Here is a 15,324-nt window from a genome sequence, read left to right on the forward strand (position 1 = left end):
ACTTTACATACATTTCCACTGGAAGATTAAAAGCACTTCACATGCTTACCTGACACAGGTACTTCAACCCGACCAATTCTCCACACAAAGACTAAATAGGACATTTCTGTCTCTGATGCACTAATAAAACTTATTGGGTTTAGCCCTAATACTTATGATATTCCTTTCTCATCTTTAGCTACATATTTTGATTTACTGCACTTTGATAGCTATTTCCATGTATTGGAAGTAGTAAAAATAACAATATTATGGGGGTTTACCCCATTTATTAGCTCTTATATCTTATTTCTAATTGCACACTTCACTTTGATAACAAAATTTATACTCTTGCTTGAGCAACTTTCTGGAAATTTTGGAGGTCTCTTGTTTTGCAGTCAGCTTTAAGTGCAAACTCCTTATACGCTTGTCCTCTTTCTATATGGAATATAATTACATCATGATTGCTGGCTGCAAAACAGACACCATGGCCAGGCAACTGTTTAATTAATCATTATTAATCACAACACAGGTCCACAGTAGGAGTACTTCATTCTGGTACAGTGCCATACTACTCATCAATTGCTGTTTTATGAATGATAGATAGATGTGCAGGTACACATTATTTGGCACCATATGGGTGCCATGATTGTTGCCCATTATCACTTACTTGCCCTTCAGCCCTTCTTCCAGTAAAATCGGTGACAAGAATACTTTTTTCTCTATTGTCATGGAAGAAAACTAGTTCTGCTGAATAGAACTGATAAGTGGAATATTTTTCATAGTGAATATTTCTGAGGAACAAAGAAGACATTAAAAACAATGAAAGTTGTCTCATTTAGCTGCTCTAAGACTTCTGAAAGTCATGTATATAGGAAATTTCCTTAAAATTACATTTAACTAATTTTTTTAAAAAATTTGCTTTTGTGTCTGCTATAGAAAATAGATGCCTACAACACAGCAAATACAGAGGAAATGCGTTGTTCTCTGGGTCATTAGGAAACATTTTTTTAAAAAAAACCCACTTTTTTCTTCATCATTATAGGGTAATAAGTGGAGTTTTTCAAGGAGATAAAGTTACTTTATCTGTGTAGGTTTAATGATTTCAAGGGAAAGTACTCCCAAACTGCAATTCACTCTTCGCAGAAAACTTGTAGTTCTGTTTAATGAAGCTTATTTTCCTTGCATAACTTACAAGTGAGGTACGAGTTTTACATCTGAAGTAAATATATATCTATATCTATTTCTCCTCTGTGAGTTGTCTGAGAATGAAATGAAATATATCTTACTGAGGATGTGAAAGAATAAAATTGTGTGACTGTTCTAGAAAACTCATAAAACCCACCATAAAAACTGACATATGCACATATTTTCATCTTTTCAAATGATTCAGAGCTTTTTGAAAAATAGAGCAACAGCAGAAGTATGTCTAACATTAATATGAATTTAATGTAATATGCATAATTGTTAAATCTTATAATCAACATAATCCATTTTTATTTTGGTCTCAGCAGACATCTGTTGGAATATAGTTTCGTTGTTTATTACAACCTTGTTCACATTCAGCTTCTATAAGTAACTTGATTCACATTTCAACTGAGTTCAAAGCTAAGATTTCTCCTCACTTTTGGAAACAATTTGTTGAATACTACTGTTAAATCTTAGCACCACCAAGAAAAAAAGTCCTAATTGAATTCAGAAATACCATCATTAAACTTCTCATTCATCTGAGCTCAAGTAGATGTTCTAAGAGGTCATTGGTGACTGTGATAGATATTACTGCGGGTTTGTTCACTTTGAAGAAAATATGAGTTTACTCATAGATTACATCTAGAAGAGGTTGTAAGTCAGTTTTCAGTAGTATATTATTTGGGACAAGATCTATTGAATTTGTTGGGAATTCTTCATAAGTTTAAGTGGCAATAAAAATGTTTTGAAAAAGCTATTGAAAGCAATTTTATACTTCTTTCCAATTTAATCTGAAAAAGAATTTAATTAGAACTATAAAGCATATGTTTATTTCAGGAAATAGGTGAGGTGGAAATAAGACTAATGTCTGAATTTTAAAATACCTTTTCCACGGATCTGAGCTCCTAGGTTTTCAGCAATATCTTAGATAACTATGCACAGGTTACTTTTTCTGTATTTGCTTGGTACAAATTGATTTATTTCTGAAATATTTTACCTTCTACTATAATTTCAATTCCTCTCCACACTATTTCTCTTTACCGTACATCACTGTTCTGAACTGTGCTTTCAAACCCACAGGTTCACATCACAATACATCTTGAAAACCTCTCATGCCTTTGCATTTGAGACTAGAAAAAACCCTTTCTCCTTATGCCCTCCAGTCTTGTAACTGTGTTGAATATCTTCTAATTATTTCAGGATAATTATATAGGATTAAAATGTTGAGAGGTATCATGAAATTTTCTCTATCAGATACTTTCCAGAAGTGCCTATCAACCATTCACACAATTCCACCTTTAGAACATCCCATATAAATCTGTTCCGATTAGATGCAGAGATTTAGGAGACAAGATAATAACCTTTCCTATCATTTGGTTATTAAAAGATAGTACTCATGAAATATAGCAACCATGAGTAGTGGTGATTTAAGAATAGAAATAGAATAGAAGGAAACGGTAATGAGTCTGAAACTTGCATGCAAGAACAAGTCCAGGTCTGCAAGTCACACCAACACACATACCTGATTGCACTAAAAAGGTCTGATGCATGTATCAGTGTCGTATACTAATGTGGATGTGCTATCCCACCGCTGCTGGCTTGTTCTTTATGGAACAGAGCAAGGACAGCATGCCTGCTTGACTGCATGTCCAGCTCCATGTCATTTTCTTCACATTTAAGTCCTAACGTGTTAGAGCTTCTGTAACATCTAAAATAGTGCTATGGATAATGATCTATAAAGATTCATTATTTGTAGTGAATTATACTCCAGAGGCTTTTCTGTACTGATTGATCAGTGCCTAAAGTGTTAGCTCAAGCTTGTTTCCTTAACTGTTCGACAGCTAAAGTTAGGTACATAACTGACACTTCTGGTGATTTCAAAGATTTTTCCAAATTGTTAAATTCAAGTTAATCATGAACACATGACTCATCTGATTAAAGTGTAATCAAACAAGAGAACAGAAGATGCACAATAAGCAAGACATTGGTTTCACATTCAGTGAGTAAAGGGGAAAAACTGTTCTACAACCTTTTGTTTCTCCATTTAAATGTTAGATAATGGTACTTACTCTTAATGAAATCACAACAGTGCAGCTAGAAAATGAAAAATTTACTAGAAAAAAGCTGAACATTTTCTCCTGTGGATTCAGGGTTGGCCACATTGCAAAATTCCATATTCTTTTGTCATCATAGTATAGCAGATACTATGTTGAGGGATGGAGGAGAAGTTGAGCTACTACAACTGTTAAATAAGGACAGGAGTAAACTCTGTTTTTCCCTCAGCCATCCAGTGACCCATTTTTTTTAGTCTCTGTATCACACCCTACCTAAACTTGCTGGCTGGGGGAACTCTGAAATAAGTGGACATTCTTCTAAAAAGTATTAAAGATATAACAGGTAAATTGCCACCAGCTTGTGACTTGATCAAGGCTGTTGAGAAGAGGATATGAAGCAACTTGAAAAGCAAAACACATATTCTGTGCTAGTATGGGGGATAATACGTGAAGAATCCACAAATTTAAGTTAGAGGAGACAAATGATTTGAAGGAGAAAATTTGCCTGAAAAGGTGACATGTTTTTGGCTGGGGTTCATACAGACTGTCAGGGCCACACTGCTAGAGTATACTGTGTGCACTTGCCCTGTGTGTGAAGCTGTTTTATAACTGGACTTTCTGACATGTAATTTTGCTGTTCCAGACTTTGTCCAGGCAGGATTTGTGTAGCTGGTACATTTATCTGGGATTTTGGAACTCTGCTGTACAGGTATAGCAAACATCTGTGAACTGATCAGTTCCAGAGGACTAGTTGCAGTGAGTCCAGGACTTCCAGAAACAACAGGTCTACCATTAATCATCATGTAAATGTAAAGGTAAAGGTAAAGGTAAAGGTAAACGTAAATCCAGTGTGTCTAGGATGTGAAAGATGGCTTTGAATCTTCTGATCAGCTATAAGGTTTTAAGACAGTGAGTGTGATGATTTCCAGAAGTGCTGGATTTAAGCCTCTTGTACCACACAGTATTATATTGCATTCATTTATTTGTGTGAAATCCTGAAAGGAAATACAACACTGACAACTCTGCAGACCTATTATTGATCATTGCCAGAATTTGTTTCCTTCTGATCCTCTCAAGCTCTGATACAGACAGAAAGCATACACATATGCTTCTGGAAAGTAAGTTTCGAATGCAAAATAGTTCTCCTCCACCTTTAAACCTAGAGCAAAGCTGTGTAAGTTACTGAACAAAGTTTTCAGTAGCATTTTCAAGTTTTCTTTGATGGTTGTGAGAGGGAAAGGGAAGGGATTAGTAACACTGTTTCATCAAGAATGATGTTCTGCTGATAAGGGTGGGTTTTTTCCCACTTTCTCTGTCATACCGTAAAAGCAATTAACTCTAAATTTTTGTATGTAAGTATGAAGCATTTAGTGAAGAGTGAGGCAGCATGAGGCCTGGGAGTACTGCCTGAGATTTACCAAAGAATCTTTATTTATTACATTACTATGAATGATCGCGGTATTTGTAACAGCATTATAAAGTCTATGCAAGAACAAGTCCACTTAAAGGAAGGCAGAAATCAATCCAAACTGAAAAATAGGAATAAAATCCAATCCTGGTCCAGCACATTATAACATAAATTCTTATTCGGTATGAGCTAAAAATGAACTTTAGATTGATGAAAGTCTTAGAAAGATTTATTTGGCATAAACAGTATGTGCTATCAAAGGAAAACAAAAATCCTAGATCTATTCCTGTGTTAAGCAAACTCTAGCCTGAAGATGCCAAGATCAGGTTTAAAAAGGTTCTTTCCTCTCATCACAATTTTATCTCCAGGGGAAAGGAAATCCCTACTTATAACACAGACAAATGCCATTCTACTGAGAATGTTCATTTCCCTCTTGGGATTGTTTTGTTATCAATAAAATTTAAGAGTAACTTCCACAGCTTCTAGGTTTGGCATCTTTTTCCTGAAGTGAGGAGCAGTGCGAAGGGGCATGGAGGAACATGATTTTTTGTCCTGTGGGACTTAGAAACCTGTATTACTATACCAGTTTTTGTCTCTATCCTGCAGTTTGATTTTGGGCAAATCATTCTATTTTAATACCCTATGCCATCGTTCTCTGTTTTAAAAAGAGAAAACAGCCATTTTATGTCTCTGTGACCTGTAGATCAAAAATAGAACATGGTGGCAAGAACTGTATTTGGTGGTGAAGGCAAATTACTATCTGTGGACTTCTACACTGTGAATTTGCTTGATACTCGATGTTAAGACGCTAACACTCCTTGTTCTCATAGAAATTCTTCTATATGTAGGAAAAACACTGAATATTTGAATCTGTAGTTCCAATGAGGAAGTGGATGTATTGCATCTAGAATTATTTGCTATATTTAATGCAAGCCTGGGATCTTGGCGTGCCATTAAATTGTGACTACCATAATAACATCTAATAGGCAAGTCAAAATTAGCTTCCTCTTTGCCTGCAAATTGTATATTAAAATTGGTTAGAATTCCTCAAACCTCAGCCTTCACTTATCAATGCAGTGATTCATCATGTTCTTTCTTATTTTGTTTTGACCAGCAGTTCCCATGTAGGGGATAAAATTGTACATGCTACTGTCAAATATTAATACTGTGAAATATTAATGTGCTCTAAATGTCCTTAGTATAGAATCAGGTTATCTGTAATATCAAAGGTGTTTCTGTGTGTCACTGTTATTGTGGGAAGAGGCAAGAACTGTTCTGTATTCACGGAAAAGTACAAGGAGGCTTGATCATTTTCAAAAGACTACCTAGAAAGGAGCAGCTGCTGGGGCTGAACGGCCGTTCCATGAGCCACGTGTAACCTTAGCAAAGAGGCACTTAGTCCCCAAGGACTTTCATACAGTTGCCCAAGAAAAAGACAGCTTATACTCAGGGAGAAAGCTATGCTTGTTCCAGTCATTAAATTCAAGCACATGTCAATCACAGTACATCACGTATAGAGGGAAAATGCCTTCAGGTAGATAGTTGCCTTAAGATGGAGTGAATTAAAAAAAAAAAAAAAGTCTTTTCTCTTTGTTCTGTAAATCCTGCATTGCATTCAGGATGCCAACCATTCATAAAATATGCTATGACTGTCTATCTCTTGACTGCCAACACACTGTAAAGAACTGCTGACATATCCCAAGGAAATGGCCAAGAAAGCTGTCATACCTGGCCCTAAAAACAGTGAAGCCTGTTTTATATCACAGATATTAGTATCATTTTATACTCACGTTATATTCCCACGTTTATGACCAACAATGCTCAGCTGCTGCTTGCTACCTTGACCACTCGCTCATCTCAGTGCCCCCAGGAAGCAGCATAGTGCAGTTAACAGAGGTCGACTTTAAATTTGTTTTAAACTTGTCATCAGTACATTAGGTCTGCTACTCTTTAGCATGATACCAAGGCTGGAGTGAGAGGTAGATTCATGGATTTGTATTAAGGAGATTTATGTCAGAAAATAATTTGATCTCAAAATAGAAACCCCCATGAGACCTTTTTTTGACATTGGATTATTGGGAAAGGGTCACATTATGAGAATGTCTTGTCTGCTTCTTTTGACAGTTTATAGCAGCAGATGCCTCCTGCCAGGTCTGAAGCCAGGAAGAATCTTGCTGTCTACAGCACACAAATACCAGTTCTGAAACATTCTGGACCACTACAAAATAGGCAATATTTGATTTTCCAAGATCAGCCCACAAAAGAACAAAAGTCAGGGAGAAAGATATGGAAGACCTCAGGCATAATTTTAACTGGAAAAAAACATATTTTACAAATTCCAAGAGCAGAGATGGTTAAGTTTTATCCTTTGCAGTGAAGAAACAATGTGGCTCGAAACTTCTGTTCATCTGTATTGAGGAACCAGACAGGTAACTGCATGTGTTATTCAGAGAACTGTGTAGCCTGGATCTGTGACTTATTATAGGATTATTGTTTCTGAATTTTGTGTTCCTGGCAAAAATCACATATAGTTAAAATTCAGAGGAAGAAAAGAAACCTTTGACAAAAGATGCAATTCTTGTCTACTTTTAACCTTCCATCTTTTCTGAAATTATTCTCCTGCATAACATTGCTTGCTAAACACTGATTAGACCTCACAGAAACATCCTTTTACATGTGAACTTGCAAAGTCTACCTTTTTACACCTGCAAAAAGATTTGCAATATCTAGAAGCCTTCTTTATAGCCATTACCCTGTGTCATTGTCTTAGTGAGTAACATCAGCAAAAATAACTTCTTCAGATAGCTTATGCAGTTCTCCACAGTTACAGTCAAATGTCCTTCACAGGATCATAAAGATTTTTTATATTGCCACCCTGATCTTTGCTTAGATATTATATTCACTTACCCAAACACTTTTTGCTTTTAATTCTGCATAATTAAAAATCCTCAGTAAGCTCTCTCTATATGTACATAGTTTGCAATGAGAATATTGGTAGTGCCATAACGTAAATAATAACATTTTAAATAAAAGCTTGAACAACAATTAGAAAAGTCTGTTAAAAGAAAATCAGGTCAAGGAGATAAAATAAAATCCTATATTCCAGAGATTTAAAACTTTAAGATATTTATTAATCAGATTTGATTTAGAGTTCATTGATTCAAAATGTTCATTTTAGAACATTTCCTAGATTACAAATCACTAAATTTAATTCAATTGTATGTGACTTAAATATATCTGTAGCTTCATGTTATTTTTATTTCATTTAGAAAGCAAGTTTTAAAAATGGACTATCAGCTGAGTTCTTGCAAGCCATACTACAGATGGGATGAATGTTTATGACTGAGCTATAAATCTCTTCAAAACAAAGTTTAAAATAGAATTATTAAAGCAACATTAAATATAACAGCATGAACAATGCTTCTGTCATAACAGTCTCATCATAATTCAGTAATAAAAGGAAGTCAATATCTCTATTGTACTCTTATCTTTAACAAAGAATATTTCATAATAAAACATAATCTTGACATTACTAAAATGAAATAAGCTAGCATTTAGAAAGAATATTGATATACCGTGTAGATGTTACTATCGTACAGAAATAGCACAAACATAAAAACATCTCTCAACAATACAGAAAAACACACATGCAGGTTGTAAGAAAAATTGTCTGTCAGCACTGTTGTCTATTGATTCTTTTGATTAAAACCCCTATGTGTTGATCTACGTGGTTAAAAAATAACCATAGTGAAAAAAAGGATGCATGAAATTTAATTTTTTAGCAAAACAATCCTCTTGGCAGTCTACATGACCCAGGGATCCTATTTTAAAAGCAAAGATTGAAAACTTTGGTAACCTACAAGTACAGCAATAGCCCACATCCTCTTATTTGTTCTAATGAGAAATAAAATATGATTACTCACTCGAAATTGGCTGTTGGCACTATCATAATATAAACTTTACCTTTTCTTTTTTTTTTTTTTTTTTTTTTTTTTTTCTCTCCTGTCTGGAGCCACAAGGCCAATGAAGTATGAGGTTTATATGGAGAATAAAATAGAAGCTGTTGTATAGTGTGATACACAACCAACAATGCAGTGAGGGCAAGGCTGTAGTGTGAGTGTCAGGTAGGGGGTGTGCCTTAGAGACAATTTTTACACTAAAAAGTCTGTGTGAAAGACTGGGTGTAGGAAAATTATTTGAAAGGGAAACAAGAAGTCAATCTAGAGTTATATGCTGGGGGTGGTGGGGGGTGGTGGCGGTGGGTGGGAGGCGAACACCAGCAAAAAAAAACAGAGAAAAAGAAAAGGAAAAAAGTGTGTTAAATTTATGACACTTCCTTGTTCTTGCTTTCCTCTGAGAGCAAGGGTCTGTGCTCAGTAAGGAGGGTTGCAATTTAAGCATTTCAAGCTGGACAAACCAGTTCTGTATCATTGTTTGAACTATGAAAATCTGTTCATTTTAAGGCTTTTGAAAAACTCATATATTTCCATCTATGCCTGCTTTTAAGTGCCATGGTAAAATACTAGTATTAAAATCCCTTATGAAATAACAATGCTCCAAAGTTAGGAAGTGGTAAAGAATGCTGGGATGGCCATCACCAGAAGTGCATCATTAATCAATATGTCATGTGGTGGGGAAAGAACTTAAAGTCTTTTTACCTATCAGCATTATTACTTTCATATACTTTTAATGTGGAGTTAAATGAAAACATCAGAATTCTTCTTTCTAAAAAAGTACATGAAAAAAAGAAATTAAAGAATTAACCAGTTGGCTCCAGATATTCTTGGAAGCAAAGTCAGTAATATTTGAGAGAAAATTAAAATGGCAACCTGCTGTCACAGAAGGCAGTGCCCGAGAATTTGCATTTCTGGAGCAGGGAAAGCCAGGAATGCTGCAATCTGTGCATGAGTGTCAGCTGAGAAAATGATGGCTTCTTCACCAGAACTTACCCAAACAACAAGGTCATGATCTGTCTTCATGATTTACGTAATAAACTTAGGTTCTGACATTGAAATGATGGACTTGTTAGAAAACCAGGATTATCTGGACTACAACCAACCACCTCATTACCAATAAGCTCATTTATTATTAAAAAAAAAAAATAAAAGCAAGCTTGTCTTTTTAAATAACAGAAGACACAAGCAGTGAAAACTGTGTTACTCAAAAGCAAATATTAACATACTGCTGGTTAGATAGTCTATATAGGCATTTTGAATTTTTCCATTCAGTAAGTTTTGAAGGAGGTTTTTTCTGTTTTTTAAATTATTATCTTATTAACAATGCTTAATGTAAATCTTAATCTGGATTTATCAATATGTAAAATAAAAAGATATAGTTCTGTTCTTATGAAAAGTTATAATGCTTTGTTATTGCCAGTGGTTTATTTAATTATTCTTGGTCCTCTGTCTCGTTAGGAAACAAACAAAACCTCAAATATTTCTAATGAAAATGACATAATTAAATGGGTGTCAGAAAACACATCTGTATGCTATATATACAGTTATATATCAAACATGGATGTAATTGAAACACAAGTTATTGTGCGGATGTGGCTGGATATGGCTATAAAATCAACTTCTTAACAAAAGTGGGCCAGCATAAATATCTAGAACAGATCACAAAACATCATTAATTGCAAAATGCACATTCTGATACATAATACAGTAAATTTTATTTGACTCCTCTGTCTGTCATGTTCTGTTATACCTCAGCAGTAAATCATAGATACATGCAGTGATTTCTTAGCTAATTTCTAATGCTGACTACAAACAACATTGTCTAATACAAGTAACATAATTTTGAGGTATTTCACTCCTGTATTACTTTGAATTCTTTAACAACAACAAAGTCTATTTTTAAGTAGCATCAATAACATAATATTTTCACTTGTAACTGGACCAGCTACATATTTCCTGTGTCACAATAATATGTCTCTTAGAGAATTTTTATCTGTCAAGCAATTAAGACATTTGATTTTAGTTTGGAGACAAAAGCTGAGCAGCTCAAATTTATTTAATTCCTACAGCCATAGTGACTGGCAGTTCTAAATAAACACTATTAATAAATGATTAATCTCTAACTAAAGAGTAGGCTTTTTTCTGGAATATTTGCCAAATGCCTGCTTCAGGTAATCTCCCTGGAACGTCTGTCATTCTCACAATTACTGTGGAGAGAGAAGAGCCAGTGTTTCAGACAGCTAAATTAAAACATGAGAAAAGCAGCAGCACAATGGTTTTGAGACTGTAATAACTTCTGTGTTATTTACAATAAGAATTCAAAACATTAAATCTGAAAATACTAAATAAGGAAAGAACAAATCAGTTGCTGTTTCAGTTTGGTAATGGGGACCCATGGCAGTGTGACAAGAAAAGATCCTTACAAGCTATTGGGAATAAGAGGTAGGAGCAAAAAATGAAAATTATGAAAATTAATAGGAAATCTAATGCATTTCTCCTTCCCACCTCAGCCTCCATGTTTCAAACGAGGCCTGAAATGTCATTCACGTGATTATTACCATACAGGGTTGAAAACAATTTCAACTTAGCTGATTTGATTGTGCATTAATGGCTGTGAAAAGAAGATAAGGAACGTGCATGGTAAAAATAGCTGCCCATCACAGTAGCAGCAAATGGGGTCAGCTTATTAGATAACCTTAAATTCCTTGATCATTCAGGTGGGGGTTTTTTGTTTGTTTATTAAAGAATAATACCAAATATGAACATGGAAATAAGCTAATTGAAGCCTTTCTTGTCACTTTCTTGTCAACCTTCATCTTCCTTATGTGGCTGTTTGAATAGTGATTGACTTTTTTTCAGTTTACTAAATCTCAGGGTGCTGATGATGGAAGATATCAGTAGCTGTGTTTCTTGCCTTCAGTGATGGTTGTGAAGGAGGTCTGTGGCACACCCTCCTTGACTGGAAAGTGACAGATGACTTGTAATCTGTCAGAAACTGCAATTCAATTCCAGCAAAATGAAGAAAACAAGAACTAACATGTTGGTTACTGCTTCAGCCATGGCCAAGAGTCTAAAAAGGGCCTCATTGCCAACTATTGACCAGGCAGAAAATTTGCGCTGACAGAAAAAGCCTAGAGCCACCAACCACTACAGAACAGCCCTTTTCCTCAAATATTTCAGCATTTCAGGAAATCTCTCAATATATTGCTTTTCTGTCTTTTCTCATGTACATCTTTCCTCACCTATACTATATAAAATATAAGACTTGTGTTTTACCCTACAGAAGTTCTCTCATGTGTGCTTTCTAAACTACTGCATACATTTATGTTGGGAATGAATTTGCAAAAGCCACTGTCACTGTCTAATGGCTCCCCGTATGTGGGCTGTTGTCTCCCAATTTTTGTTTGGACTGGTTTGTCTATGTCCTGTCTCTCCTTCCACTTCACTGGGCCTAAATAGACACAATTAAAACAGTTTGTGAGAATTTATCTCTATTTTTTTATGAATACCTTCTGTTGACCTGCTCACTGAAAAAGTCTGGCTGTTGGTCAAACAGGAAAAGCAGGCAAGAAGGGAAACAAGTTTAAGACATATCTTAGCCCTTCAGTAAAGAGGAACTGTTATGAGAAAAATCTGAACAAAAAAATCCGGTGACCAGTGACACATGAAGGCCAAAATTGCTATAAAACCATTTAAAGAGTCCTCTCAGGTAGCAGAGACAGACTTTGAAAGGTTGCTCTGGAAAACCAGAGCTGCCAAGAAAGCAAGTGGTGATCTTCAGGAAAACAGACTATTGTCTTAAAACTGCTTTCCTTTCATGTTTTGTTCCTACTTAGGTAAGTAAGTAATAAGAATTGATATGAAAGATACAGTAGTCCTTAGACTAATTGATTTGTGAAGTTTCTCCACAGGAATTACAAGGATAATCCTTCCACTATTTCTTAATCAAAGCCAGGCTGTAATAAACCTGGTGTGCCTTGATAAGCTATGAACCAGAAACCCAAGCAGGAGATACAATATTGAGCAGCATGACTTTGGGGGTGCGTGTGGGGTGTGGATTCCAAAAGGAACACTGTAAGAAGGAACTGAAAATAATTCAATACAGTGAGATTTCTTTCAACATTCCACCCCCACCCCTCAAATCTGATGGGGTATTTTGGAAGAAACCCTACCCTTTATATTTGTTTATATACCTCTAGCAAAACACCACTGATGGAACACCTGTTTTTACCTACATACATGTAAAGAAGAAAAAATAATTTGATTGAATCACTAGAATTGCTTCTTAGTTCTGACTGTATACTACCTTTGCCACCTTATACTTGGCAACGTTAATAACAGTAACTGTGACAACAAAACTGAAATGTTATCAGTTTCATCCTATATTCTATAATCGGAATAGTGTATAGAAGTAATTTCACTTCTTATTTAATCTGTATGAAATAGCAGAGAGGTGTTTCTAAAACCTTACCTCTGTAAACTCATTTATCAATAAACATATAAAAAAACCCTTGACATGAATACTAAACACCTGTTCTCTAGTAGTGTTATTAGGTCAGCTAGAAACTAGAGAATTGTCACTGCCACACGGTGTGTTAGGACATGTTTAAAACATTGTGCTCTTAGCTTCACATATAAACTATGCATTTGGAGAAAAAAAACCACTGCTAAACTCATTTATTCTCTCACTACGATATTTTTGCAGAATAAACTCTAATTTACTTATTTATAGCATCACAGTGAATAAATGGGTGAGTGTGGTAAAATTTTCAATAAAAATCCTTTCCTTTTGTTGTTTACAAGAATGTTACTTTTCATTTTGACAAAGAGTCTTTTAATTGAATGAATTACTGTCCACAGAAATGGCTGGGCAGGGAATTTAGAATTGGCTACTTAGTCAATTGGTTACTTTGCGTGTGCAGTAAGGACTGTGAAAATGAAATCCAGCAAAATAATGAAGCCACAAATTAGGCATGTCACACCTTAATAAACAATGATGTCTAATTATGAAAGAATCTGTACTTACTTGCCAAGTGCGAAACACTCCATCTTAACAGTAGTTCCCCTTGCAGCTGTAACTGTGTAGGGAAAATGAACTTCAATTTTTGGTTCATATTCCCCCATCACACCTGGAAAAAAAGGAATGTTTAAAATATGAATGAACATAATTTTTCCATTTGTTGAGATTAGCACAGTAAAACCCCATGGCTTGCTTTTTGAACCTGCCCAGCAGTAAAGCTAGTAATTGATGGAGATAGCCTCGTTTGATGTGACATGCTCTGTCAGGTCCAGTATATGTTCTAAAACACTCTTCAGGGTTACCAGCAGCTCAACAGTGAGCTTAAGAAAAAGGATTAATTTTCTCGAACATAGGTTAATATTTACATTTTGAAAGATTAAAACAGGCAATCAATTTTATAAGTGTGGGGATTTTCAGAAACCAAAGCAATTTTTACCAGTGTAGTGACAATTATAACAACTAAATCAACATATCATGGTGTGTTTGACTGAAGACCTTCTAAGCTCAGCAAGGAAAACTCAAATGATGTAAGAGCATTTGTGTACACATATACAAACACAGATATGCAGACTCATACACAGTTCAGTTATTGGATTTTCAGTGACCCTTTTAATTTGGGACACGATTAATTTTATCAGGACAACATGCTTAGCACTGTAAGATGCTACTGGAAAAGTACTCAGGAATGTGAAAAATATAAACATTGAAATCAAGAGAGTTACCTGGAATTTGCTGTGGAGTGACCAATCACTTTGGAGAATCACAAGAGTTTAGGAAATAAGAAATAAGCAGGGAAGTGAGGTTTTACAAGGAAAGGTGAGAGGTCTGTATTTGATGTGAGTTGAAGGAAATGTCATAATGAACGTGGCGGGAGAAGAATACAACTAACAGCTGTGTTCTGTCAGACAGAAGGTGGGTTACTGGGATAAGGAATACTCAGGAACTAAAAGCTATTTTAAAAGAATAAGAATTGTTCAGATTTTTAGATAAGGAAAACTGAATAAAGTCTGACTTGTGGGCACAGCACCAGTAAAACTAGTCTAGTCTAAATCTATAAAAATCTGTCAGGAGTCTCCAAAGTATTCTAAAGCAAGCAAATAGGAGCAAGAGAAGAAAAGAAAGGACAGAAGAGAGATCTTATGCAAGAAAAATAAAGGAACATAAGGAAGAACATGGAAGTAAGGGAATATGAGATTTGCAGCTGAGAGAAGACCAGCTGGCAGAGACACGCAGAAAAACAACCCACAGCCTATCAGAGCAAAAGTAATATATAAGGCTGAAATGGTAAAACATATAGTTCTAGCCCTTCAAATGTTCTTTATGTGACTGAGGAATGTCCACTTGGGCTGTGCTGTCTTCATCCTGTTGTCTCACAGGTTCCTGCAGCTTGCATCTGGGAAGAAGTCTAAACATATATGCATTTAAACATGTCTTTGGGGGCTTAAGTTTAGCAAGAAAATCTAAATGTGTTGGGTATGTGAATAAAATAACAGAAGTAGAACACATAAAATGCTTTTAATTCAGTGTAATTCCATAAATAATGTGGCTTTATAAAGAGCAGCAGAGTACTTTTTTACAAAACACAGTCATGCAAAGGCTCAGGGAGGACCTTCTTGGTCTCTCCTGAGAGCAGCCTGAAAGGAGGCTGTAGGCAGGAGGCTGGTCTCTTCTCCCAGATAACAAGTGACAAGGGAAGAAGAAGTGGACTCAAGTTGTACCAGG

The 15,324-nt window shown here is 35.4% G+C and overlaps 1 protein-coding gene across 4 annotated transcripts in view; it reads right to left on the reverse strand.

Annotated features, from left to right (window-relative positions):
- Nucleotides 1–15,324, reverse strand: part of CNTN5 (contactin 5) — a 678,106-nt gene that overhangs the window by 146,237 nt on the left and 516,545 nt on the right. For all 4 annotated transcript variants that reach the window (XM_055802997.1, XM_055802998.1, XM_055802996.1 and 1 more), the window contains one exon: nucleotides 13,609–13,711. In XM_055802997.1, the coding sequence (XP_055658972.1) occupies nucleotides 13,609–13,711 (103 nt within the window). The remainder of the gene's footprint in view (nucleotides 1–13,608; nucleotides 13,712–15,324) is intronic.

This window comes from Falco peregrinus, chromosome 4 (assembly GCF_023634155.1).
Source record: "Falco peregrinus isolate bFalPer1 chromosome 4, bFalPer1.pri, whole genome shotgun sequence".
NCBI lineage: Eukaryota > Metazoa > Chordata > Aves > Falconiformes > Falconidae > Falco > Falco peregrinus.